Source organism: Planococcus citri, chromosome 3 (genome assembly GCF_950023065.1).
Source record: "Planococcus citri chromosome 3, ihPlaCitr1.1, whole genome shotgun sequence".
In the NCBI taxonomy this organism is placed as follows: Eukaryota; Metazoa; Arthropoda; class Insecta; order Hemiptera; family Pseudococcidae; genus Planococcus; species Planococcus citri.
Genome location: NC_088679.1, coordinates 20078347 through 20103960, shown reverse-complemented (window position 1 = coordinate 20103960; position 25614 = coordinate 20078347). Strand labels below are relative to the sequence as shown.

At 32.4% G+C, this 25614-nt stretch overlaps 1 protein-coding gene across 5 annotated transcripts in view; it reads right to left on the bottom strand.

Moving 5' to 3' along the window:
• LOC135841699 (androgen-induced gene 1 protein-like) overlaps positions 1 to 25614 on the bottom strand; it is a 50144-nt gene that overhangs the window by 22798 nt on the left and 1732 nt on the right. For 3 of the 5 annotated variants that reach the window (XM_065358825.1, XM_065358823.1, XM_065358822.1), the window contains exon 2: positions 65 to 196. In XM_065358825.1, coding sequence (XP_065214897.1) covers positions 65 to 196 — 132 coding nt within the window. Of the gene's footprint in view, positions 1 to 64; positions 197 to 376; positions 497 to 7778; positions 8223 to 25614 lie in introns of those variants that run through there. The other 2 variants (XM_065358824.1, XM_065358826.1) reach the window with 2 other exon arrangements.

The window sequence follows — 25614 nt, the reverse complement described above, 5'->3', positions numbered from 1 at the left end:
GAGCCAACATCCCACCAATAAATGTTAGCCTTTACAAAATTAAGATTATAAGTTCAGTACTCACCGACGACAGTGGAAACACAACAGACAAGAAATAATGATCCCTGATCTTCCTCAACGGTTTCTTTTCGTTATCGCTGCATTCGGATACCAAGCTATCGACAATAGCGAACCAGAAATACACCGTTTCCAAACACTGAAACATACAAACGGTATAATAACGATTAATAAATAATCAGCGGGGTAAAAATAAAAAATAAAAACATCACATAAATAGGTATAGGTAGACATCTATAGACAAGTTGACTGCTGTGTTCGTCTCGAAGTAAGACAGTAGTAATTAAACAATGAGTAACGTTCTTAATACTCTAATTACCAGCAATGAAATTAACGTCTGGCATACGTTTCTCTGTGTGAAGCAACCTTTATCATCTTTATAATATCGCACTATATACATAAATACTATTGCGCTGTTACACATCGCTCATCGCAAATCAACGTAAATAAATGGGGGACACTGACGGTAGCAATCGTTTTATTATTGAACATGCAGTGATGAGGTAGAGGTAGAGAGAGAGGTAGACTGCATAAACATACAATACAATGCGTCCAAGTCGATTGGTGAACAATTTGAAAGATGAACAAAAAAAATAGGGGGTAAACATTTCAATTAATAGAATCATTCAGACAGAAGCAAAATATTAAATCAGGTCTCCGGTCTCGTGTGTATGTTGTGAACACTTCTACGACCTATATATATTTTATTCCTTTTTTTCTTAATTATTATACCTGCTAGTTTTTTTTTAAAAAGCATGAATGGTAGAAAAAAAATTACAACAATGTGCTATACGAGTAGGTACCTATTTCAAAACACACACTACAGGAAACTATTTAACGGTTCGAAAACCACATTACGCAAATTATTCGTTTGATGTTATGGCTATTTCTCAATTTGTTATCTTTAATAATAAATATAGCGAGGAAATTAGCTCATTTGAAGGTATATTCTCGGCGAAATGTTGTTTCGACCAATGTATTAGATAATAATGTAGACTTGAACCTGCTAGTGACTAATTTTTTTTTATGAAATATCTTCTTAAACAACTTTCAGGATCATGAGATCTTCTGAGCCGGTCGTAAAAAGTGCTAGAACATGTTGGTAGGTAGCTTAGCACCCTAATCTCGCAATTACATATTTTTATCAATCTACTTGAGTAATATTTATCGAGTAAAAATTGACCGATGTTGACCTTTGGGATTATTTTTGTAATTAACGAAAATCTAAACACGATGATGAATATTTTCAACCGAATTGATAAGAGCAATAGGTAGGAAATGAAAGCAATTATTTCGATAGATAAGTTCCTTATGGTCATAAAATCAATTTCCGCAAATATACAGAAGTACAGAATCCCTACCAATATTATAAATTCTGGATGTGTTAACAAATATACCTAGGTACCTACATTTGAATTACAATAGCCATAAAATCTTTGACAATAGAGTAACCGAAACCCAGGTGAAAGAATATATATATTCACTATTCAGGTATAAAAAGCATAGGCAGACGTGAAGAGCATACAGAAGAAGAGAAATTCTAAAAATGTGACTATCCCAATTATAGATCATTACATAATACGAATACTAGTTCTTCAACTGCCCAGCTATATGTCTTACTTATCTATGTGTAGAAGTGTGCAGAGCTTCGAATACCTTTAATTCATATAGCCTACATGCATTCGATGAACCGGTGCCAAAAGTAATATGGGCCATGTTTATCCAAACTATAGATAATCTTCGTATAAAAGTCAATGGAAAGATTAGGGAAATCGATTAAAAAATTTTTTCGAGTTGATTTTTCTGTACTTGAGGTATTTTATTTTGCACGTTGGAAGCACAATGACTCATAAATGGCGATTAATTAAACTTGAATGTGACGATTTAAATTTAATTATAATGAGTCCAATGAACAATTATTTGATTGAGGAAAATAATACTCCGAAAAATTTCCTAACAGGGATATTAAGCAATTAAAAAAATTTCCATTAGTTATCAACAGCATCGTCTAATGTGCAAAATATGTATAGAAGTAAGATCAATCGATTCATTATTGATGGTCAACTTCGAGGGGAAAATGATGGAGAATTTTCTAGAAACTGAAGCATTCGCGAACGACTTTACTGAATAATTCATGAACTCGTAAGTAGGTAACGAAAAAATTGATGGAAAGTGAAAATTTTCATGAGCAAAATGTTCAAGAAGGATTTGATTTATTAATAGAAAAAATTAATTGAATCGTTCGTGAACGATCAGATAATTATCTAGTAATTTTATCGAAGAATTTTATGAATTACAAGTTCGATTTCGCAAACGACTCAACGTGTTATTTTGGTTGTTTTTTTTTTTCATAAACAAAACAAATAACTTTATCAAAAAATGTAGGTACCTAATTTTGAAAATAGGTTGCGTCTTGAATGAATCGCTCATCCAGAAACAAAAATTGAATCATTTGAGAACGATTAAACGGTTCTTTTGGGACTAATTAAGTGATGAAATTATTTCAATTTTTGATACCTAGGTTAAAAATACGAGTTTTGTAAACTAATTTCTGTGTCAGTATTTTGCAGATTGAAAATATGTAGGTAGTATGATTCATGAATGAAAATTGAATTCATCACTTCATTTAGGCACAATTATTTTAATTTAATTTAATTAGACATATTTGTAGATTGGAATCACTGATAAGTAAAAAACGATGTTTTCTTTCAAATGAGTAAATATTATAACTCATTAAAAAAGTTTCCATGAATTATCAATAATAGCCAATTTGACATCGATGAATCATACCTCGCCTCTGCGAACAGATAAGTCAAAAATTACGCAGTAGGGACGCAGGGGGGAAGCTCAAAACCAAATTTTTCAATAATGATGGAAATGTTTAAAACCAGAGTACGATTTCATGAATTATTTGGTGAATCTGTCACCAAGAAGTCGCCATTGGTGAAGAATCGCCAGAATGTCCCCATAGCCTTTGACATTTTTTTTTTCATTTTTTTGATGGTTTGGTGACTTCTTGATGACAGCTTTGCCAAGCAGTGAACATGTGTAATTGATTTTTGACCTGTTGACTCGATGGTGAAGCTCTCACCAGCGAGTCACCATGTGAGTTTTTGTCATTCTTATTTCGAATTGTGAGTGAAGTAAGTAATCACCAGAATATCCCCATTGTACTCGAAACAAAATTTTGACAGCATGGTGACTTCTTGGTGACAGACTCACCAAACAGTGGCCATATGTAAGCAATTTTCTACTTGGTGACTTGTTTGGTGAATCAGTCACCAAAAAGTATAACTACGCAGGTTTTTGTTGAAGTAATCACCAAGAATGTTTCCATGACCCTTGACAAAAATTTTCGATGGTTTGATGACTTCTTGGTGAAGATAGAACATTGAAGTTTGCTGATATGGTTGTTCAATGTTTACTTTAGTGTGTTAATAAGGGAATGCATAGTTGATGGAATAATGAGGGAAATGCGTGCAAACGTTTAAAATTGTTGAAGGCTAATTTATTTGAAAAAATCGTTCTCGTAAACTAACCTTATCATTATATTGTATTGCAATTTTTCCGAAATAATAGATTTTCGATTTTTTTCCCCCTATAGGTATGTATGTACTCATTTTCATCGTAAGCTATGATTATTTTTCAATTTGGAAAATTTTCCACAATTGAGCAGGAAAAAATTAATCAGTTCTATATTTTGTTAAAATTGCATTATCTGGTGAATTTTTAGTTGGTATAACTATAAGAAATTAATTTCAGCCGGTGAGGGTTTTCAACATTGTGTGATTCGTTGAAATTATGAAACATAGACAAATAATTGAATTTTTCCCCAGATTTAAAAATGATACCTTTCCATATTTAAACACCATTAAAGCGAGATTTTTAAAAAGCAACGAATTTAAAAAACACAAATTTATTTGAAAATGAACAATTTTCAAATTTTAAACCACTCGGCAGAACCTAAAAAATTTCTTTTGAAACCAGACCGTTTTTCCATATTAGGTTGGGAGGGGGCTAGAGAGAAAAAAATCAGGATTTTTCAAAAACATCCTCTCTTCGAGAACCCACATCCTCTCTTCGAGAACCCACATCCTCTCTTCGAGAACCCACATCTCCCCTTCAGGAGCGTCTCTGAAGTTGATTTCTTTTCTGAGTGACTTTCAACTCAAAATGGCTAATTTGTTCAAAATCCTCCGACATTTTTTTAAATATATATATTTTTGGCGATTGCACCTCCAGAGGTAAATACCAACAAAAGTTCTATATTAAATCTAAAAATGAGTATTCCATCAAAAAATTATGTTTGAAGAAATTCCCAAAAATTTCCATTGAATGACTCTTGATTTGCATTCCTGCAAAGTTTGCAGAAATTCAGTAGAAAATTGCCATCAAAATGTAAGTTTTCTTTTTCTGGAATAGGTAGGTACGTTGACTTTTCTTCCATGTACCTATGTATGATTTTGCTCATCCAAACACATGGCTATTTTTTTTTTTTTGAGGCTGCAGATCTGTTTGAAAGCGTTGCGTTCAAGGTGAAGAGGCCAGTTTTCAAATTTATTTTTTCAAGATTCGAATGAACTACATAAGTACTTTTACATTCACCATTTTCCACAATTCTCTATAAAAATGAATAAATCAACTCCGGAACCTTTCTCAAAATTAAATTTTGTCTTATGAGTAACCGTGGCATGTATACTTTCCAGTCAGGGATGTGGCCCCAATTTCAACCAAAAATTTATTAGGTCTTGGGTTTGGATTGGGACTGGAGAATTTTTGGGTTTGGGTTTCAGGGTTCAGTGCCCAGGGCTTGAATGAAGTATTTAGGGCTTTCCGGGGCTCGAAATTGCAATTTTGATGAAGAATTAAAGTAAAATCTTATTTGATGTTCTGCTGAGAAAAAAAAAACATTCTAAGTGCAGATTCCGAATTTTTGGATATTTTTTTCCTAATTTACAAGCAGACTGGCAGAAAACTTGAATTATTGGTCTTATGGGGATTTTATCGATTTGCTTAATCTTCTAGTTCTAGCTTTCAGAATCACAGACTGAAATTTGAAATACAATGTTCTTTGATACAGTTTACAGTTTGCACAAACTAGTATATGCTTCAGCTTTTTTCAAAATATTTGAATTCCAACAGTTTTTTTTTAATCAAAATTAAAATTAAAATTTTTTGAAATTTATAATTACCTATTGTCCAAATTTTTCAAGTATTGTTTTTTATATTTTTAACGAACAATGAACTACTTACCTACAAAATATAAATTTTGAGATGCACAGACTAACACAGACACGGTAATTACATACAATAGTAATTTACACAATTTACACAAGCCCAAATAAAGCCCCGAAAAGCCCTGATCACAGTTCGGGTTTCGGGGCTCACGTTTGGGGCTTGGTTTTCAGAGAAAAAGGTCCCAGGTTTTGCAGGTTACAGTTTTTAAGGTTTTGGAGCTTGAACATTCGGGCTTCAAGGAAATTATCGTGGCTTTTTCAGATTTCGAGTCCTAGTCCTGGGCCGGGCCTCATTCCTATTTCAAGTATTGACTAAAAAAACTGATTTTTGGTTAATTTTACAGGAAGGGCATTTGAAGTTTTGAGTCTATGTATCAGGCGACCTAAAATTTGTAGGTCCATGAAACTTGCACCACTTTTGGCCCCCATGAGCGCCAACAAGGTTGCCAAGTCCAATAATCGAAATTTCCCAAAATCAATTTTTTTGATTTTTTTGAATTTTTCACCAAAAATGTTGCAAAAACTACCCGAGTATGAATTAAGTATTAATGAAAAATAAGTTATTATTATTAAATTTATCACGTCTTGTAACAAATTTGTTCAATGTGAAAAGAGTTGATTTTTCCAGCTCAAGCCTTACTCAAATTCCAAAATATGGCACAAATCCTCCAAATGTGGGCCGATTGTTGCAAAAATCTGTATTTCGACTCCCCAGAACATACCTTTCAGGAAAATCAAAAAAAAAATTTTTTCAACTTTTACTGTAGTTGCTCTATTTTATGACCTCAGATTTAGGGTCAAGAGAATCGTTCGCGAACGTTTCAACCCCCACAGTCGGATTCACCACCCTAAGTAGGTACTACTAATATCCACCATAAAAAAGATATCGATTTTTTGGACACTAAGCTGGTTTTCTCGTGACAGATCACAAATCAGCAGAGGGCATTTTCATCATCGAGCGTCTTCATTCAATTTTTCTTTTCTTTTTGGAACCAATGAATTCACAATTTGAAAAGGTGGTTTTTATAGGGTGAGTTGTTTTCTTACTTTTTTAAAATTATGATTGAGCCCATAGCTGAAAATCATAGCCAATGACCTCATAAGACTAAGAAAAAAATTCCAAATTATGTATTTAGTCGACGTTTAACCCCCCCCCCCCCCCTCATCATCATCCTCATCATCCTCTTCCTCCTCCTCCTCCTCCTCCTCCTCCTCACGACCAGCAAGAGCTCAAAATTTTAAAAATTTTCAAATGTTTCAATTTTTTGATTTTTTTTTTCAAAATTTAGGTGGTCTCTTGATGTCTTTAGTAATTGGATTTATGATCACTTGTAGATCATTGAAGAAATTGAGAGTTGATTTTTTCAAGTTCAGGAGTTCTCAAAATATTAGGTAATTTCTCTTTAAAATTGTATAAATAAACGTACATGATTATTTTGTAATCATCTCATCAGCGTCTGAGCAAAAGAAAATGATTTTTTTCGATACATAGGAGTGAAAATTTTCAAATTTTTAGAACTTTGAGCTCAGAGGAGGGAAGGGGAGGAGAGGGGAGGGGCTTAATCGTTGACCAGAAGCTTGACTTTTTTGTATGTTTCATTGAGAATTTGAGACCACGTGGCCATGACTTTTTTAAAATGCTCCATCAAAATTCGAAAAAAATTGAAAAACTAAAACGACCCTGGTAGTTCCGAATTCTTGAAACACGTTTCGAAAAAAATAACGCTTTTCAAGAATATTTACGGAAATCTCGACAAAACAACACAACCTGTCAAAAAAAGTTGATAATTTTACCCTTCAACACGAAAAACATAAATTTCCTAAAATGAAAACGAAACTTTTCCATTTTATCGAGCAAAACGATATTTCAAATTCAAAGTCAAGGCGTCGAGCGTCAAGCCACGTACAAGGTCTTTGTCCTTCATGCAGTTTTTTCTCATTAAATTTAACGTGATTTTTCGCTTTATTTGACCACGTTTAATTTGAAGGAAAAAAAAATTCCCACAATTTGCCAATATTTTGAAGTACATAGATAGATTTAGAACATTTCAAACGGATTCAAAGGGGAAAAGGGGTAATGACCTCAAGGTCAAGGTCTTCATTCTCATTCGTGAGAGTAAGAAGAGCGTTTCAAATCCATCCACGTAAGATTCCAGCAAACATTTCATCATTTCATTTTCACGTGGTACGAGTAGTTCTGGAACTGGAATGAGATGATCTGAAAAGAATCCACATCTGGGAACTGCATACAACATCTAGAAGTGAGGTAGGTAGCCACTAGCCAGGCACACATACACAGTTAAGATGCATTCTCACAATTCTCAGGGCGCCGAATATGTCTGTACAACCAAGCCGGCTAAACTAGGGTATTGATTTCTTTAGCACCCACGTGTCAACGTATATATACCTGCGGTTCAGCTATAGAGCTACTTTAAGTACTTTAACTCTACTTTAGAGAAAATGATCGAAGCATTTTATACTTACAACGTTCCAAAAAGTAAGATATTTGAATTTGCCACTGAAAGCTGAATCAATTTCCATCACATCCGGCGGAATAACCGCTTTGTACATGCTATAAACGCCAAATAACAGGTGTACAGCTGCTATCAGTCGGATAACAAAGTTGACAATGTGTATACCACTCGGAGCCATATTTACTATACGACGAAAAAACTATCAAGTAAGTAAGTAGGTAAAAAGTACTCGAAAATAGAATTCAACCGACTCGAAATATTCACAGAATTAAGTATAAAATCATGTTTTTCGTAATCGATACACAATTAGGTAAATCACGTCACTCGACCACTTGTCCAAAAAATCCGTCCACTATTTTGGACGTATCAAACACTATACATGACCACGAGTCCACGATCACTGACACTGACATCAGTCGGAGATCGCTTCCCGATCCCGTTCAAGCCGTTATCCTCGTATTTGAAGTATTTTTTTGGCGGCTACAAACACGTTTTTAACGAACGTAACCGACAAATGGCGGGAATTAACGATGTGGTTTTTTCACCTCTGCGCCTCCTTCCTATTTATTATGGCTTTAGAGGACGTTGCAGGTAAAAAATATTATACTGACGAGAGTTTGTTTTCAAATACATGTATGGGTTTAATTTTCATGCTGTTTGTTTTCCTGTAAGTACTTAGTTGATGTGTACTTATTTTATGAATTTATGAATTAAGATAATATCGCGAGTAATGAGTAAAAAGTTTTACATTAGGATCTCTCATTGAAAGAAGGAAGGGTATAAGGGGTTCTGGCAGGTGCTGAGGTGCAGTAGAGTAGGTAGATGTGAATGACTGAATGATGCTTCGAGTACAACTGTTTTTGTTTTTATTTTGGTTCTCATTCTCTTGAGACATGGATGGTCGGGGACTGGAATGTGTTGTGAGAGACTTGAACCAGCTCTCCGGTTAATGTCACAATAATGTCATTAGACACTGAAGGAATGCTAACGATGAAGATACCTACTTGAAAACACCATCGTTCTAGCAGTCGACGTTATTTTCATCAAAATAAACATTTAAAATGTGCATTTATAAAGAGTTGGTCAGGAAATAACGTCGTGTACCTATTAGAGATGAGTGGAAATTTCGAGAAGAAATGCCACTCACTAAATCTGGTTTTTCAAACAACAGTCACTAGTCACTAGTCAGTCAAAGCCAAGCTATGTAACGCAAATAGCAAAAAAATAAAAAAAAAATAGAGATACGAGTTACATACCATAATGTAATGGTGGTTCATCAACCCGAAATTGTGATTTTTTAATGGTTTTATTAAGTTAATGGCGATTTCAGCAGCAAGAGAAAGAAATGACTTTGATGTTTTTCTGATCAATGGTTTTCCTGATTTCTGACCGAATATCTGAAAAATACAGCTTCCAAAAATTAACTTTCTTTGCTGGTAGAAAATTTTGCGAGCAACAATTTCGTTTTTCTACACATTTTTTTTTTTTTTTTTGTGAAACCCTTCGTTTTTCTCAAAAATGCATTTTTTTTTCAATAAAAAAATTGGAGAAAATTTCAATTTTTTTTGCAATAATTGAAATCGATTTTTTAAAGAACAATTCAAGAGTAGGTAGACTACTTACTGCGAAAAACATGAGAACGAAACGAAATTGAACATCACAATTTTTATCAGCGAGTAAAATACTTTAGAAATTATTCATTTTATTGTTGAAGGTTCATTTTTCAGAATAAGTGATCCTCAATTGAAATTAGAAACTATCCTCTCATGCCAAAATTTGCGATGAGAAATTTGATTTTTTTTCATTTCTACAACAAAAAAATATGCAAAGAAGAAGAAAATTATAGAGCATGAAATTTCTCATCGACTTGGATCAGGCTGAAACTTGGCTCTGAGAAAAAGCACGTGACTCTCATTTCAGAAAACAAATTCTCAGCAGCTGAATAAGTTGATTTTTTGGTTAATTTTTTGAAATGTTTGGAAATTCTCAGAAATTATCAACTTGATTGAAGCTGAACTTTTTAAATTTTTGCTCATAATTCTCAGGAACGCAGCTTCCTAGAAAAATGCTTCTCTGTATCTCTCAATCACCGATTTTAGATTCCCAAAAAAATTTCAACTTCTCAAACCGAGAATTAGAGGACGTCTTATACAGGGGTTTAAAACTTTCCAAAATGATTCAAAAATTGCATAAATCGATAAATAAAATCAGTACCAGTTGGTTGTGACCTCAATTCCCATCATATTTGGAGTACATAGGTAGGTACAACTGACAATAATGTTGAATGGCTCGATTTTGACATGATGATGTGGGAAAAACATTATTTTTTGAGTAGGTACAATGGTACATGAACGTTTTAAAAAACGTTGGTAGGTACATACTTATTAAAAATACACTTTTTTGTTAATGTGTACCTATAGGGTATTAAATTATGAGGAAATGGAATTTGATTTAGAAAGATTTTTATAGTTTGTTATAGAAAATCCATCTCAAATTTATCATTCAAAAAAAAAAAAAAAAAAAAATGGGCTTAAAATGGCATATTTACTTACTCGTGTCAAAAGTGGCCCTCAAAATGCGCCGATTATTATTTAAATAGTTAGTAATTATTAAAATACTTTCACAAGCTATAGAAGAAAAATTCTTTGTAGTTACTCAATGATATAGTTTGAGATTTTAATGCATTATCTGCTGTTTTTTGGACCCGAAAATGCATTTTTTTTTTTTTTACAAACATTCAAAATTGCCCTCAAAACGAATTGAATATTGGAATATACTTAATCAAGAAAGAAGATTCTTAGAATTGTAGGAATACGTAGGTAATGCAACACACATTTTGAGATTTTAGGGCATCACTTCTTTGAAACAATTCGAACCAAATGAAATACATTTTTGATTTTTTTCTCATACGTAGTGGCCTTCGAAAAACTGTATAGGATACTTTTGGCATAACCTATTAGAAAGAATATTTCCATATGTGCACCAGCGTATCACACGTATTGGAATTTTTGTCAAGAAATCTCTAGTTCAGAATTTTCCAAAAATAAAAACTCTCAGGAGAAAATGAATCACATTTCAGTGATGGAAAATTGTAATTGTATGCTTTATTATTTTGTTTCTTTGCGGTTTTTTTTCTTCTGGGTCATTGGTCCATTCCCTCTCCCTTCCCCTCCCACTCACCCCCTTAAAAAAAGAATTGAAAGAATATGTACTCGTATAATTTTTTATCATAGTAAATTCGTTCATTTTTAGGAAGAATCAACTTCAAGAGCCCTGCGAAAAAATGAAAAAAAAACTGAAATTTTGTGGAGTTCAATTTAATTTCTTACAGGAAGCTTTTTTTTTTTAAAGAATTGACCGCTTGAACCGAAGTTGAAACCTTTCTGGTCAAAAAATCGTTTTTTTTTTTTAAGGTAAACTGGATTTTAATGGGGGGGGGGGCGAAGAGATCTTAGAATAAAACTTCTTGCTTGCGTAGTATGATGAATTTTTGTCAATTTACGATATTTGAAGCAGAATTCAGAAAGCTCGACTTCCTTGAACGATTTTCCTCACAGCTTCACATTTGAATCATCGTCACATCGCGAATGTTTAAAAATTGTGTTTCCCAAAGACTTGGAAATTTTCGAAAAGTAGATAAGCCTAGCCATAAATGTCACATCATCAGAGCTCAGTTTATTGACCAACTGAATATTAATCAAAGATAACAAAATATAAATTTCATCATAATCTTATATGATAGGTAGAGATATCCTTCCTCTCTCTTATCCTATTTCAGCTTGCACATTTTTAGTAGGTAGGTAGGTAGGTAGGTAGGTAGGTAGGTAGGTAGGTAGGTAGGTAGGTAGGTAGCTACCTACGTATTTGTGCACATTTCTGACAACAAGATACGTGAATACTGTCAACATTGCTGATACATATTAAATCAATTATGGTAGATATGGAGGTACTCAAAAAATTAATACCTACGTGATACATGTATAGCAGTGTCTAGCTGCCTGTCCAACCACATAAGCACTTATCATACACATTAACTTATCTGAAATAAGTACTTGTAAAAAAATTGAATTCAAAAAAATTGTACGAAACCCCCATAGGTACCTATTAGTAGTGCTGCTCATAAAAACCAGAAATACCACATGTGAAAATTGCAACTTGCATTACAGCATTTAACTCCACTCATATTCTCGACTTGACGTGTCTAATTGATGCTTATAAGTTATAATATGCAAGTTACCTACACAGCTTATACGAGTAGGTAGGTAGGAAAACCTGTGACTAATTTCAGTTCATACCTATTATTTTTTTAGCATTTGGTACCTACATCTGGACCTACTACTACGAGTAATAGATATGTGCATATATTGTATGAGATAAGTAGATCTACAATTCTACATGTCCATTTATGTATGTGTAGGTAGGTATAATCTACTCTCAGAGTGTGTAATTGAATTAGATAATATGATCATGATAATGTTGTAGTAAAAACAATCCGACTACGTACGCGGTGCGGCATAATGCTTTAATTCATTTTAATATGGTATAGGAATTCGAATGTGAAGTGTGAATAATCGTAAACACCACAACGTATCCGTGATTTTTTTTTTCTTGAAGATGAAGACATATAACTAAGCTACCTAGTCTTACGTGTATTTGTGCTTGTGCATAAAGGGTGATAATGATAACTGAGCTGGGATTTTTAGTCTTAGCAAACCCTAGGGATTGGAAGAGTTTTGAGTGATCACTGATCATGATTGTATCCAAAAAAAAAAAACTAGACAGTGTATACGTACCTCATTTAAAATTGAAATCGTGAAAAAGAGCAATCTAAAATTATAACAACGTAAAATATTATAAATCTCAAAAAAATTCTCTTGAAAACGTGTAAAAATTCGAGATGAATTTCAAAATAAAATTCGAAATCCCCACTGAAAAACGTACCTACAGGGTGCCTAGAAACATCGAGTACCCCTAAGAAAGTTTTTCATTAAAAATATAGGTTGGCAACGTGAAATAGATGCATATGATTGGTGGAATGTTATCTCTTCAGTCCAACAACCAATCATGTGCTATCATTATTATCATTCACTGTGACCTGTGACCAACCAAAGTATTTTAGTAGAAAACTTTTTTTAGGGGTACTCGATATTTCTGGGCACCCTGTACAGTAAATTCAACACCAGAGAAAACAACACTAAAACGTTTTTCCATCATAAAAAATCATTTTAAATCATTTTTTAAAAAATCATTTAATTCAATTCTACGATAAACTCATTTGAGATTATATTAACATTAAAACATTAATTTTTCACATTGAAATTGTCACAAAAAATGCAGTAAATTCAACACCAGAGAAAGCAACACCAAAACGTATTATTCGTCACAAAAAAATTATTTTTTCAATGATTTAAAATTTGAAGATTACCATTAACACATTCATTTTTTTGCAAAAAAATGATTTGAAATCTAGAGAAAAACTAGACAGCTAAGCAAAGCTTAGCTGCAAAGTGTGCGTAGCTAGCTGCCTTTTCTACAGCTATAACCGTTATTACATCTAGGTAGTGCATAAGTGAATCAACCATGTCACAGTGATGAGAATTTTTGAAACTCTCACTGCTTCAAAATAATAATTGTTTTTCAGTGTTTTCATATTTTCCAAATTACAATAGGTATTTTAGAATAATTTATAAGCTTGTATTGCTTCTAAATTAAGAAATTTCTAGTTGTTTTTCATAGTTTGCATTGTTTTAAAATTTACAAAATTTCAAATCGATTTCCCGAATTCCCCATCGCTACAATTTCATAAAGTTTTCAATAAATTTTCAGAATTTTACATTGCTGCTGAGTTAGGAAATTTGCAAACAATTTTTAGAATTCACATTTCCTCTAAATAGTCAAATTTTGAATAATTTTTTAGAATTCTTACCTATTGTCTTTAAATTAAAAAATTTCAAATTCAATTTTCAAGTTCATATTGTCCACAAATTGTAAAACGTTTACTCAATTTTTGGAATTCACATTGCCTCCAATTTTTCAGAATTCTCATCTTCTTCATAAATATTACAATACTTATTTCATATAATTTTCAAGTTCACATTATCTGCAACTTACAGAACTTTTAATCAATTTTTGGAATTCTCAGCGTCTCTAAATACAAATTTTCATATTATTTTTTTAGAATTTCCATTGTCTTCAAATTTATAAATTTTCAAACCAATTTTTAGAACTTGCTTTTTATTCTAAATTAAGAATTAAATCTTATAAAATATGTTAAGAATTTGCATTGCCTCTAAATTACATGAAAAAAATATGGGTAATTTTTACAAAAAAATTTAACTAAATACTGGTATTTAGCACAATTAAGTACCAGATCCCATTCAATAATTTTTACTGTAATCGTATAGTAAAACTTATCATTTTAATAAATTTTGCTATAGGTACCAATAGTAAAAATCATTTTGTTTTAATAATTTTTACTAAATCATGATAATAAAAATTACATAACCAATTGTACAAAAATTAGTTTAATTACTCATTTTGAAGTAATTTTTAAATTATAAGTAAAAAGTTGAAAATTATTCATGTCAAGGTAATTCTTACTTTATACTTATGGCTATAGGTAGACAAAAAATTAATGAAATGAATTTTTAGTTGGAAAATATATCATAATTCATAACTCAATTTCAGCATTATTTTTACCCCATTATCATGTACCTACTACATAGGTAACTCCAAAGCATTTACCTATCCAATTTTCCTACGAAAAATCCGTCACCTACCTACTTACCTCACGGGGATTCGAACCTGGGTCCCTAAATTTCCTATTCCTACCTACATGCCCTAACCACTCAGCCATAACTTTGCTACGAGGGTTAGGGCATTAAAATAATATATTTGTTTGGTAAACGCCCCACCAAACCACGCCCACTTGGAATTTACAGCTAACAGACTGGGGGTGTAACAGGGTACAATGAAACACAGCTGGTGATGGAATAGACTGGGGGTATAGCAGGGTACAATGAGCGGCAGGTGTTCTACAAGTCCCCTTTTCCCTTTTTTAGGATTTAATGCATTAAAATAATGAACTAAAATTGCAATTACTCAGCAATTACCCATCCGAATTGAATGAAAATTAATCTATTCCCTCCGCCTTAATGATTCTCAAATGGTGTCCAATAGGTACAAAAAACGGTTGGATAGCTTAAGAGAACATTCATTGTAATTGAAATTTCAATTTCTCAAAGCGAAACCAATAGTGTGCTACGCACACTAAAAACATTTGAAATCACTATACCTACAAAACAATCTTCCCTGAATTTAAAATTGAATTTTATAACTAATGATCATCAAAACCACCGCAAGAAACTTCATTCAAAATTGGATAGGTGCCTACTACAAAACAATGTAGGGAAGTATTCAAAATTACCATGAAGAAATTATCCTATACCCTATGCTGAGATAAATGGCTCAAAATTTGCAAGAAAATTCGTTCAGAATCACTAAAATATTTGGGACAAAATAAAAAAATTGGAAATTAAAAAAAAATGAGATGAATCACCAGCACCAAAAAAATACTTTAAATCACTACAACAAAAATTATTTTGAATAAATTTTCAATCTTTTTGTAGGGGTGGGGGGGGGGGGGGTTAGTCGAAATTGTAGGCCCATGTACGTATACATATATGCCTTCGAAATGTAAACACTAAAGATTCCATTTTAAAAATTGGTTCATTATACTTTAAGAGGATAAAAAGCATCTTTAATGTATTTTTTTTCAAATTTTCAACTCATTCGCCTTCAACTTTTCAATTTATCGTGAAAAGTCGAGCTTTTATTGGAAAAGTTCAAACTCAAGCTTTTCAAATTCATCAATTCACGATTTTATATTTCATATTAATTATTCTCTTTGAAACTCCGAAACAGATTTTTTTTCTAAATGGGATCAGTCTTTTGATATGAGGGGAGGAGGGGAGGAATAAGAGAGACGTGGGAAAAATTTCTCTAGACTTCCCTTCTCCACATTTTGTCACTAACCCTATTCAATTTTATAATTATTTTTTTATAGAGGAAGGGTTAGTCATCGTTGAAATAAGAAGAGAAATTCTGAATCAAAAACGTCGATCAATTTTTTAAAAAAATAATCCATCGTCTGCTCAAAATAAATCACAAGCGAGTATACTTACTTTATTAAGTAGGTAGCTTAATTGCTCTGCAATACATATTCGAATATGTACCGTTCAGTCTATACGTAACAAAACTTACACACTTGGTACATTTTTACAACTTACGAGCAGGTACAAGAAGTATAGAATTTCCGGCAAAGAGCCAATTATCGTACACATTTTAAATCGACGCGACGATCATGTCTCACGTCTTATCAATTCATCATCACCCGCACTTCCCATCATCCTGAATGCAATATAACGGTTTAAAAAAATTACAATCACTGTCTGACAGACAATATAATTAATACGGCGCAAGATAAGCGTCACCATAATATTCGATTTCATTATCGTTAATCTGGCCAATACGTATGAAATACGAATTGCTCTTTGATACCTACCTCAGCTACCCACCTATAGGAAGGTATAGTGCATGTAAATTACACTTCTCTTAAGCGTATAGCAATATCGTGATTATGATGTTGCGTTTTATCAATGAAAATATAGCATCTTTTTTCCTTTTTTTTTCTCATCAGAAATGAATATCTGCATTCCAACCGATTCCAACTAAGTAAATGCAGTTAATTACTCATTGGAAAAATTCAGTAAACATGATTATACTGTGTATTGTGCAAGGTGTGTAAAACCCCAAGAGTAGGTACCTATTTCATTTTTAAATGAATTCTAACGTCTTTTTAGTTTCAATTTTGGAAAATTGATATCGTAAAAAAGAATTTTTAGGTAGGTACTTAAATCTCTGAAACAAAACATATTATCTATGTAGTTTCAGATTGATTTTACTCGTATAATGGTATATTATGAGGATTTGCACGCGAGGTGTCAATTTTCGCTGATTTTGATCATCGTCACTCACTTCGCAAATTTTACTAATAAGCCACAAGTTATTTTAAAACCATGCAAAATAAATTGCATAAATCAGAACGGTTGAGTTGCATTTAATTCATTTATGCAAGGTTTCAATTTTATAATATGTAAGTACTCGTATAAAGAAAGAGAAACGTTATTTTGAAATATTTACAGAATAGAAATACCTTCTGTGCTTTTGTGTTAAGCAGACAAATTTTTTTACTTGCCCTACTTACTTATTTATTCGTTGTAAAACTATAAGTCAACGAATCAAAAAAACATGAATTTTGAACTAGAAGAATTTTATTGAAAAAATCGGAGATAGGGGAGAGAGAAGAGAGGGGTAAAAAGGTTTCATATTTCCATTCTAACTCTTCACGTAGGTAATCTTAATCATGAAAAACATCAACGATAGGAGAACTGGGCAATGGGTATGGTTTAGGGCCAGATATTTGGTTATTGATAAAAATTGATAAGGAGGGTCATTCCACGTCAATTGGACCAAGAAGTGGTAAGTGGGTCGGCGATTTTTTTTTAAATTTTTCCTGTGGAAAGACCTTCCGAAGGGATGACCAATTACACAAATCGCAGCCCTCTAGCCCATTTTTAACGACAGCCAGGGGGTGTCAAAGTTTTCAGTGAACCTAAAATATCATCCATTTCAGCAGTGGATTACTCGATAACCGCGATACCTACCAAAATGGAACTTTTCCCCATAGCTAGAGGTTTTGAAAGACTTTTTGGTGATATCATAAAAATCAGTGTTGCCACTTTTTTTTCGTACAAAAAATTAGCTCAAAAAGTTTCGAAACGTAGTTTTCATATCATTCCGACTCTAAAAAATTCTGAAAAAAATATATTATGGACAACTGTTCATGCTGAACAACATATTAAATAATTTGGATGGTAACTTGTCGCAAAGTCGATTTAAAAACTTTTCAAGTTTGCGAAAAAATACGATTTTTTGATTTAAAACATAAAAAAAAGTTTTGATTGGTAAAGTTGACCCATTTGATCCCTATTTTTACGTATCCGTTGAAAAAGTTGAAAAAACCCCTTCACTTGGTGAAATTAACTCATCACAAAAAAAATCAAAATTCGAAAAAATTCAAAAAATAAACAAATTTTAATTTTTTTTTTGTGAGTGTGATTTTTATCAACTTTTTCATTCAATACATACGTCAGAAAGAGGTCAAAATAAGACAACAGAATAAATTCAAACTTTTTTTGATGTATGGAATTGAAAATTGAATTTTTTCGAATTTTGATTTTTTTTGTGATGAGTTCATTTTATCGAGTGAAAGGCGTTTTTCAACTTTTTCAACAGATACGTGAAAATAGGGGTCAAATGGGTCAAATTTACCAATCAAAACTTTTTTTTATGTTTTAAATAAAAAAATCACATTTTTTCGCAAAGTTAAAATTTTTTTAAATCGACTTTGCGACAAGTTACCATCCCAATTATTTAATATGTTGTTCAGCATGAACAGTTGTCTATAATATATTTTTTTCAGAATTTTTTAGAGTCGGAATGATATGAAAACTACGTTTCGAAACTTTTTGAGCTAATTTTTTGTACGAAAAAAAGTGGCAACACTGATTTTTATGATATCACCAAAAAGTCTTTCAAAACCTCTAACTATGGGAAAAAGTTCCATTTTGGTAGGTATCGCGGTTATCGAGTGATCCACTGCTGAAATGGATGATATTTTAGGTTCACTGAAAACTTTGACACCCCCTGGCTGTCGTTAAAAATGGGCTAGAGGGCTGCGATTTGCGCCATTAGTCATCCCTTCGAAAGGTCTTTCCACAGGAAAAATTTCAAAAAAATCGCCGAACCCACCTACCACTTCTTGGTCCAATTGATATGGAATGACCCAGGATGCAAATGTTACGCTCATCGTATTTTTTCCAGATTCATTTCTCTGCTTCTCACAATAAGAGAAGATTTGGACAGAAACAGAGATACTCTGATTTGTACACGAAACCAAGCTAGATCAAAAAAGCATGTCCTTAAACCCCCGTAACCAAAGTTTCAAATCCCAAAGTTCAATTTTGAATTTTTGGAGAATTTTTGAAAATTCAAAAATTCAAAAAACCTGGTTTAAGGGTCATATTTAAACTTTTTAAAAAATGAAATAAATGAATTTTTTTGACTAAAATGAATCAATGTGAATGATTTCTTCAATTCAATCTATAGGTACTAATTTTGAGACATTCTGGAGCCTCCATAAATTTTTCAATTTTCTCCAGAAACTTCGAATATAACTCTGGAAAAGCCAAAAATGAACTTTAGGACCTATAACTTTGGCCAATGCTCGTTGAGCATCCTTTCGACCATTTCAGTTGGTTACTGCAAAATTCCAGGACTGCCAATTCAAGAGTGATTTTTTTTTCAGAAAGATATATTGTCTCGTGTATTTGCACGATCATCCGACTTTAAAACAATCGTAGATTGATCCTTTTGGAGCCTCCAACGAATTTTTAAAATCCACAAATTTAAAATCGCTCGCTGGACGTTAATTTATATTTATATCGACTCTTTTCTGATAATTTTGCTCAATTTCAATGTTGAATAATGAAAAGTTCATCAAAATTTTTGTTTCAAAAATTCTTTTGCTTAAAAAAAAAACACAAATGTGGGTGAAATAAGAAAAAAATGATATTGCCAAACTTAAAATAAACAAACAACCTTTCTTAAAAAAAAAAAAAAAAAAAAAAAAAAAAAAGTCAAGTCATCTATGTATTTGATTATCTTCTTCATTGAAAAAAAAAATCAAAAACATCTAGATCTAATAAGATAAATTTTTCATACGAAATTGAGAGTCTCTTAGGAGCGAAATACTTTCGTGGATTTATACGGGGTGAAGAATAATATAGTTTTTGAACGCCTTTTGTATTAACCGTATAGATCCGAACAGGTTCTTTAAAACATGCTACGTGCAATGTTTGCCTATCTCGTGAACTTAAGGCACAGATAATGAAAAATCACTCCATCTTTCCAACTGTCGAATGCAATAAAATTCAGCATAAATTATCATGTTGCTTCTCTCTCCAATAGATTCAATAATCATTGATCATAATTTATTTTTTGACTAAAAAATTTCAAGTTGACCTAAGAAAAAAAATAGGTAGTGAAAATGTTGCCATAACTTTTAAAATCGTTGTTTTTTCAGTGGCTTTTTAACATTGACTTTATGTTTAAAAATGTTCTAGGAATACCTTTTTGGCGAAGATTGATTTTTTATAAGTTGAAGACTCATTAACTAAGGAATTTCTACTCAGCAGGAAAAATGAACGTAAGTACATATTTAATTATTTTCCATTTAATGCAAAATTTAAAACTCAACTATAAAAATTCAAATTTGTTCGAAAAGCTTTAGAATTGTTGGAAATTGTGAAAAATGAGTACATACCTCTACCTACGTTGGCAAATTTAAGCTGAAGATTATCAACTTGAATGGATTTTCTTTATTATGACAGGCACTCATTTACTGTGATTTCAAAAAATTGTTTTATTTTCTCAACGTTTTGTGTCAATACCAAAAATTGAAAAGTAAGCATGTCTGGGAATTTAAAAATGCGTTTTTATCTATGCTAAACACTTCAAAATAAGAACAGCATAGAGAGGAAAGTAGTGATAATACCTACCTTTTAATTTTGAGTATCAAAGTTTCAAGCATCACTCATTCACTGCCAAAGTTTTTTTTCGACCCTACAGTTTCGCAATCGTCAGTACTTATAATATAAATTTCATTTTGTTTACCTATATCTGTATGAAAAAATTCTCATTCAAAAATCTCACTGCCAGATGATTCGAGAGCCAGAAAATAATGAATTAAGTTTGACCCTGACGGTGAAAAAAAATTACAAAATTGCATAGCCTGATACGCCTGATAGTTACTCTTTATCGCCAAATAAATAGTAAACACAGAACTAAATACGAGTATAAGTGCGTTATTGTATGCACATGTGTACAAGTACATAGACATACCAACGACGAGTTGAAATGAAACGTGCAATTTAATAAATGAAGTGTTTTCTTTGCCATATCACTTCGACGACAGACGCGTTTACTTTGTGTACGCAATATGTACATGTAGGTACATAAACAGCGCCTTAAACGAACAGCTACATACTAACTATGTAGCCATCAGTCACGCTCATTATCGCTTTTAAACATTTAAGCAATCCAATTTCAAATTCTCTTTCGTTAGGTCGTCTAGCTGCGTATACTCGTGACGAAAAAAAGGAGCATAAATACTGTAGATAGGTTAGCCTAGTAGGAACATAGAAAGGTAAGTATTAAAAAAAAAACGATATTTCAGATCTATTTATTCTGTTGGTGGTTTTGACTTCATACTTTAAAATTTAATTTTTCAAAAAATGTTCCATCAATTTTGGCAAATTTTGCAGTCGAGAAAAAGGAAAGAAAAGAGTACACCAGAGCCAGAATTATGTTTGAGATCAATCTGATCTGCTTGAGCTCATAAATTTTCTCCTTACGAGAAACGAATCTCAACCATTATTAGACAATTTTTGATCTGAACGAAGGAAAATCGAAAGAGTTTCTAAAAACAATGTACCAGGTCAAATTTCAGAAAATGAATTTCATTTCTTAATTTCTGGCAAATTTTTAAAAATTTAATAGGTAGCTCATTTTCCATACTGTATAAAAAGCTGGAACTTGGTAAACAGCGCATTTTCGACACCTCAATTGTTCTGAAGCTTATTTATACAATTTTTGGATTATTTTTCCATTCGTGGGTGAATTTTTACAAAAATGACTAAAATACTTAATTTTATTCAACGCTTAGAAACTCAAATTATTGAACGTAGAGTGAAATTCTGAAATTCGGTAGATACGAGTATATTTTTGATCTTCTAAATCGATCAATAGAGGTAGCTCTCTACGCTGAGCAACAAATTTTTGATTTTTTTTCAGACAACATACTTCGGGGTTGCATGATTCACCCCAAAGTATTACAGAGGGCTAAATTTTAAAAATGAACTTCAAAATCATCATTTTCAAAATAAAATTAATCAAATAGGTATATCTGCATCGAAGACCTGAAAATTTCTCTAGTGCACACTTTAACTCAAGTAAGTTAGTTATATGCACAATGCAATAAAAAGATGCATAGATGTTTCAAAAGGATGTTTTGAAGTACCTAAGTACAAAGGAAGAGTATTAAATTCACAAAATGCTGTAAGAAACTTTTTCAATAGAAAATTTTAAATATTTCAGCAACAATTGCATTATCTGAGGGGTAAAGTAAAACTGAAGAAATGCTTTCAAAAATGAAAAATTGACAAAAAATTTCAAGTGAACGCCCAAAGATTATGGCCCTTAAATGACATTTGAGCATATTTGGGTCAAATCTGCACAGGAAAAAATTATTGCATCTAATCAGGTTTGAATAGATCTAATACGCTCAAAACGTGACTGATCTGATTACGTCAAGTCTCATCTGGTTCTGATAAGATCTGGTCAGATCCAATCAGGTATCTCCTATTAGATGTGATTAGGCCTGAAGAGATGTAAAACTCCATCAAAATTTTGATTTAATCAGTTCGAAGGGATCAATGGAGTATCTTAATCTGATGAGCTCAAATTATTTTCTGCTGGTTGATCAGACAAGTGCCCTTAGCTGAACCGATGAAATTACTGATCATCGCAATACAAGGGTTCCAAATTTTTCAGATATTGTAATTTTTTTTTGAAATTCGTTTAGCAGAATTCACTTTATGGAATTGATTACTCAGATCAAAAAGAACAGATCTAATTCAATTAGGTCAGAACAAGACAGACTTAATTGAGATTTACTGCTTGCTTATAGATCTGATCAAACTTGTAAGACTGGTTCCGACATGTTTGATCAGATCTGATTAGATCAGATCAAATTCGCACATATACTTATCTAACAAGGGAACCTCTTAAGGGGCCACACTCCTGGAAATTGTAACATTTTGATTTGGGGGGGGGGGGTTAGTTTTGGACAAAATACAGCGATTCGTCCAAATTTCAAAAATTTCCTCACAAACGGTCATCTTTTGATTTTTTGATTTTTTGAACTTTGAAAAAAGCTGGTCAAAAAACGACTCTTGAGCTGTCACTCCCATATCAGCTCAAATGTGGATAAATTCGTTAAACAGGTCGAGTATAATACACAACTCGATTTTCAGCTGCCCAACTGCATATTCACGGCCTTCTGGAGCAAATTTAAAATTCTGGAGAAATTGAAAAATCGCGCTGGAGGCTCCAGTATGGCTGGAAATTGTGAAATTTGGATTTGGGGGGGTTAGTTTTGGACTAAATACAGCGATTCTCGTGAATTTCAAAAATTTCCACACAAACGAGAAACTTTTGGTTTTTTGGATTTTTTAACTTTGAAAAAAGCTGGTCAAAAAGCCACTTTTAAGGTGTCACTCTCAAAATCGGCTCAAATGTGGATAAACTCGTTAAACAGGTCGAGTGTAATATATAACTCGATTTTTAGCTTCCCAACTTCATATTCACGCCTTCTGGAGCAAATTCAAAACTCTGGAGAAATTAAAAAATCGCGCTGGAAGCTCCAGAATGGCTGGAATCGTGAAATTTGGATTTGGGTAATAAATATTAGTTTTGGGACTTATTTTGACAATTTTTAATGATCAAGTACGTACTTTTAAAAAAAAAACATAAATCACCAAAAACAGTCAATTTTGAATTTTCAAAAATTCGCCAAAAATCGAAAAATGAACTTGAGCAGCTGAAAATTTGGTTTTGGGGGTTTTAGACTATGCTCTTTCCAAAAATCGCGGCCCCGTTCAAATCGGAGGTGATCCGACCTTTATTCTGATCAGATGAGAACCAGATCAAGCAAAACCACTTTCATACTTCATTGATTAGATTTCATTAAGCCATGTTTGAATTTGATCAGACATATTCGATCAGATCTGATCAAATCAGAACAAATCATACCAATTTAGCTTTGATCGATTAGATCTGATTCGGCTTTGTTTAAAGCTGATCAGACGTATTTGATCAGATCTGTTTCGATCAGATCAGTAAAATCATACCTATGACCTATATCTACCAACTACATACCTATACCAAGCGGGAAATGATCAGATTCATAGATTCCGTGGAGTAAATTTGCATGGCAAGACTAGTCGAGCTAATCAGATCTGGTCAGTTCAAAGTTATGGTCGGATTAATTAAATCTGTTTAGGCGTGATCACTGTGATCAGATCCAATATGGGAAACCTCATCAGATCCAATCATTTCTCCTGAGTAAGTAAGTATTAAAAACAGAGTGATCAAAGTTGGCCAAATCTGATTGGATCCTATTAAATTAGATCTGTCTAAACCTATTAGATGAGTTCTGATAAAATTTTTGCTCAGGTGTATGTTTATTGTTTAAACGTGTTTAATGAGATCAGACTCGGGCGACCTCTGGAAATAGGTTGGTCAGGTCACATTTTCATTAGATCAGACAGTAAAACCGAATTGTATTCGAAAAATGTCTGAATCAGATCTGATCTGATTCTGATCTAGTCAGACCTTATCAAACATATGTAATTATTTAAACAAATCTGATTCTGATCATACCCGATCAAATAATATCTATTCTAAACATGTCACGTCGAACTCAAATTAGATCTACTTACCTACTTTCATTCTTTTCAAGTACCTGTAATAGATTATGATTTCATCACTAACCAGCGGAAACTGATTAGAATTAGATCATGATCAGATCTGATCAGGTATAAACAAATCTAATTAAATCGAGGAGATAATGTTCGGATATGATTAGGTCTGATCAGATCTGATCTGATCTGATCACAAACAATTAACTTGACAAAATGTGATTAGATCTAATCAGGTCAAAATGAATCTAGAAAATGTCCGGATCTGATTGGATCTGTAATCTGACTGGATCTGAACAGATCCAATCATCCATCGCTGGGTGGTCTAATTAGATCTACTCAGATGGGTATGGTCAAGTTTCCTGATCTGTTCATCCTCATCTTATGATTCATCTCACTTTGATGAGAAAACTACGCCATGATTGTGATCAATGATTCTCCTTCAAACTAACATTTCATCTAAAAATTAGGTACCTCTAATAAAAATATTGGGTACAGTAAAGTCGAGCCAGTTGAAGGTACACAGTTACACACTTAAATTATTACAAATCACTTCAAAAAAGTCTGACAAAATATCAGAAAGTAATTTTTGAAAGTTTTATATGTATAATTTTAGTATAGGTAAGTATATAGGTATCTAATTCATTGATTTCATTTCCCAAAGTCAGATCATAATGTCAAAAATCAGAAAATGATTTTTTTCGCTGTTTTCAAAAGTCAAGCTCACACACCGATCCATCGGTTTCCTTTTCCTTCAAGTTATCAAAAACCTGGCATAATGTCAGAAAGTCAACTCAATTTTTGTCCAGTTTTCAAAAGTCAGCATGGCGCAAATTTTGGAAAGATTTCCAGCGCAAAAAATTTTATCCATGTCAAAACTGCTCATAAAACATCATATGTAAAAATCAGTTAAAACGACATAAAAATTTTAAAAATCTTGAGAATGAAAGGTTAGGTGCCAAAAAGTGATAAAATATTTTTTGTCTTAATGAAATGAATTTTTGCAAAAATTGATAAAAGTATTCTGAAAACCGTAAAAGTGGCAAAATTATAAAAAATTGCTACAAAATGATGAAATTTCAATAAAATTCAGCAAAACTTGTTCAAAATCACATAAAAACAACAGAAAAACGTCTAAAAATTTATGACATTTTTCAGACTTTAACCAGAAAATCTCGCAAGAGG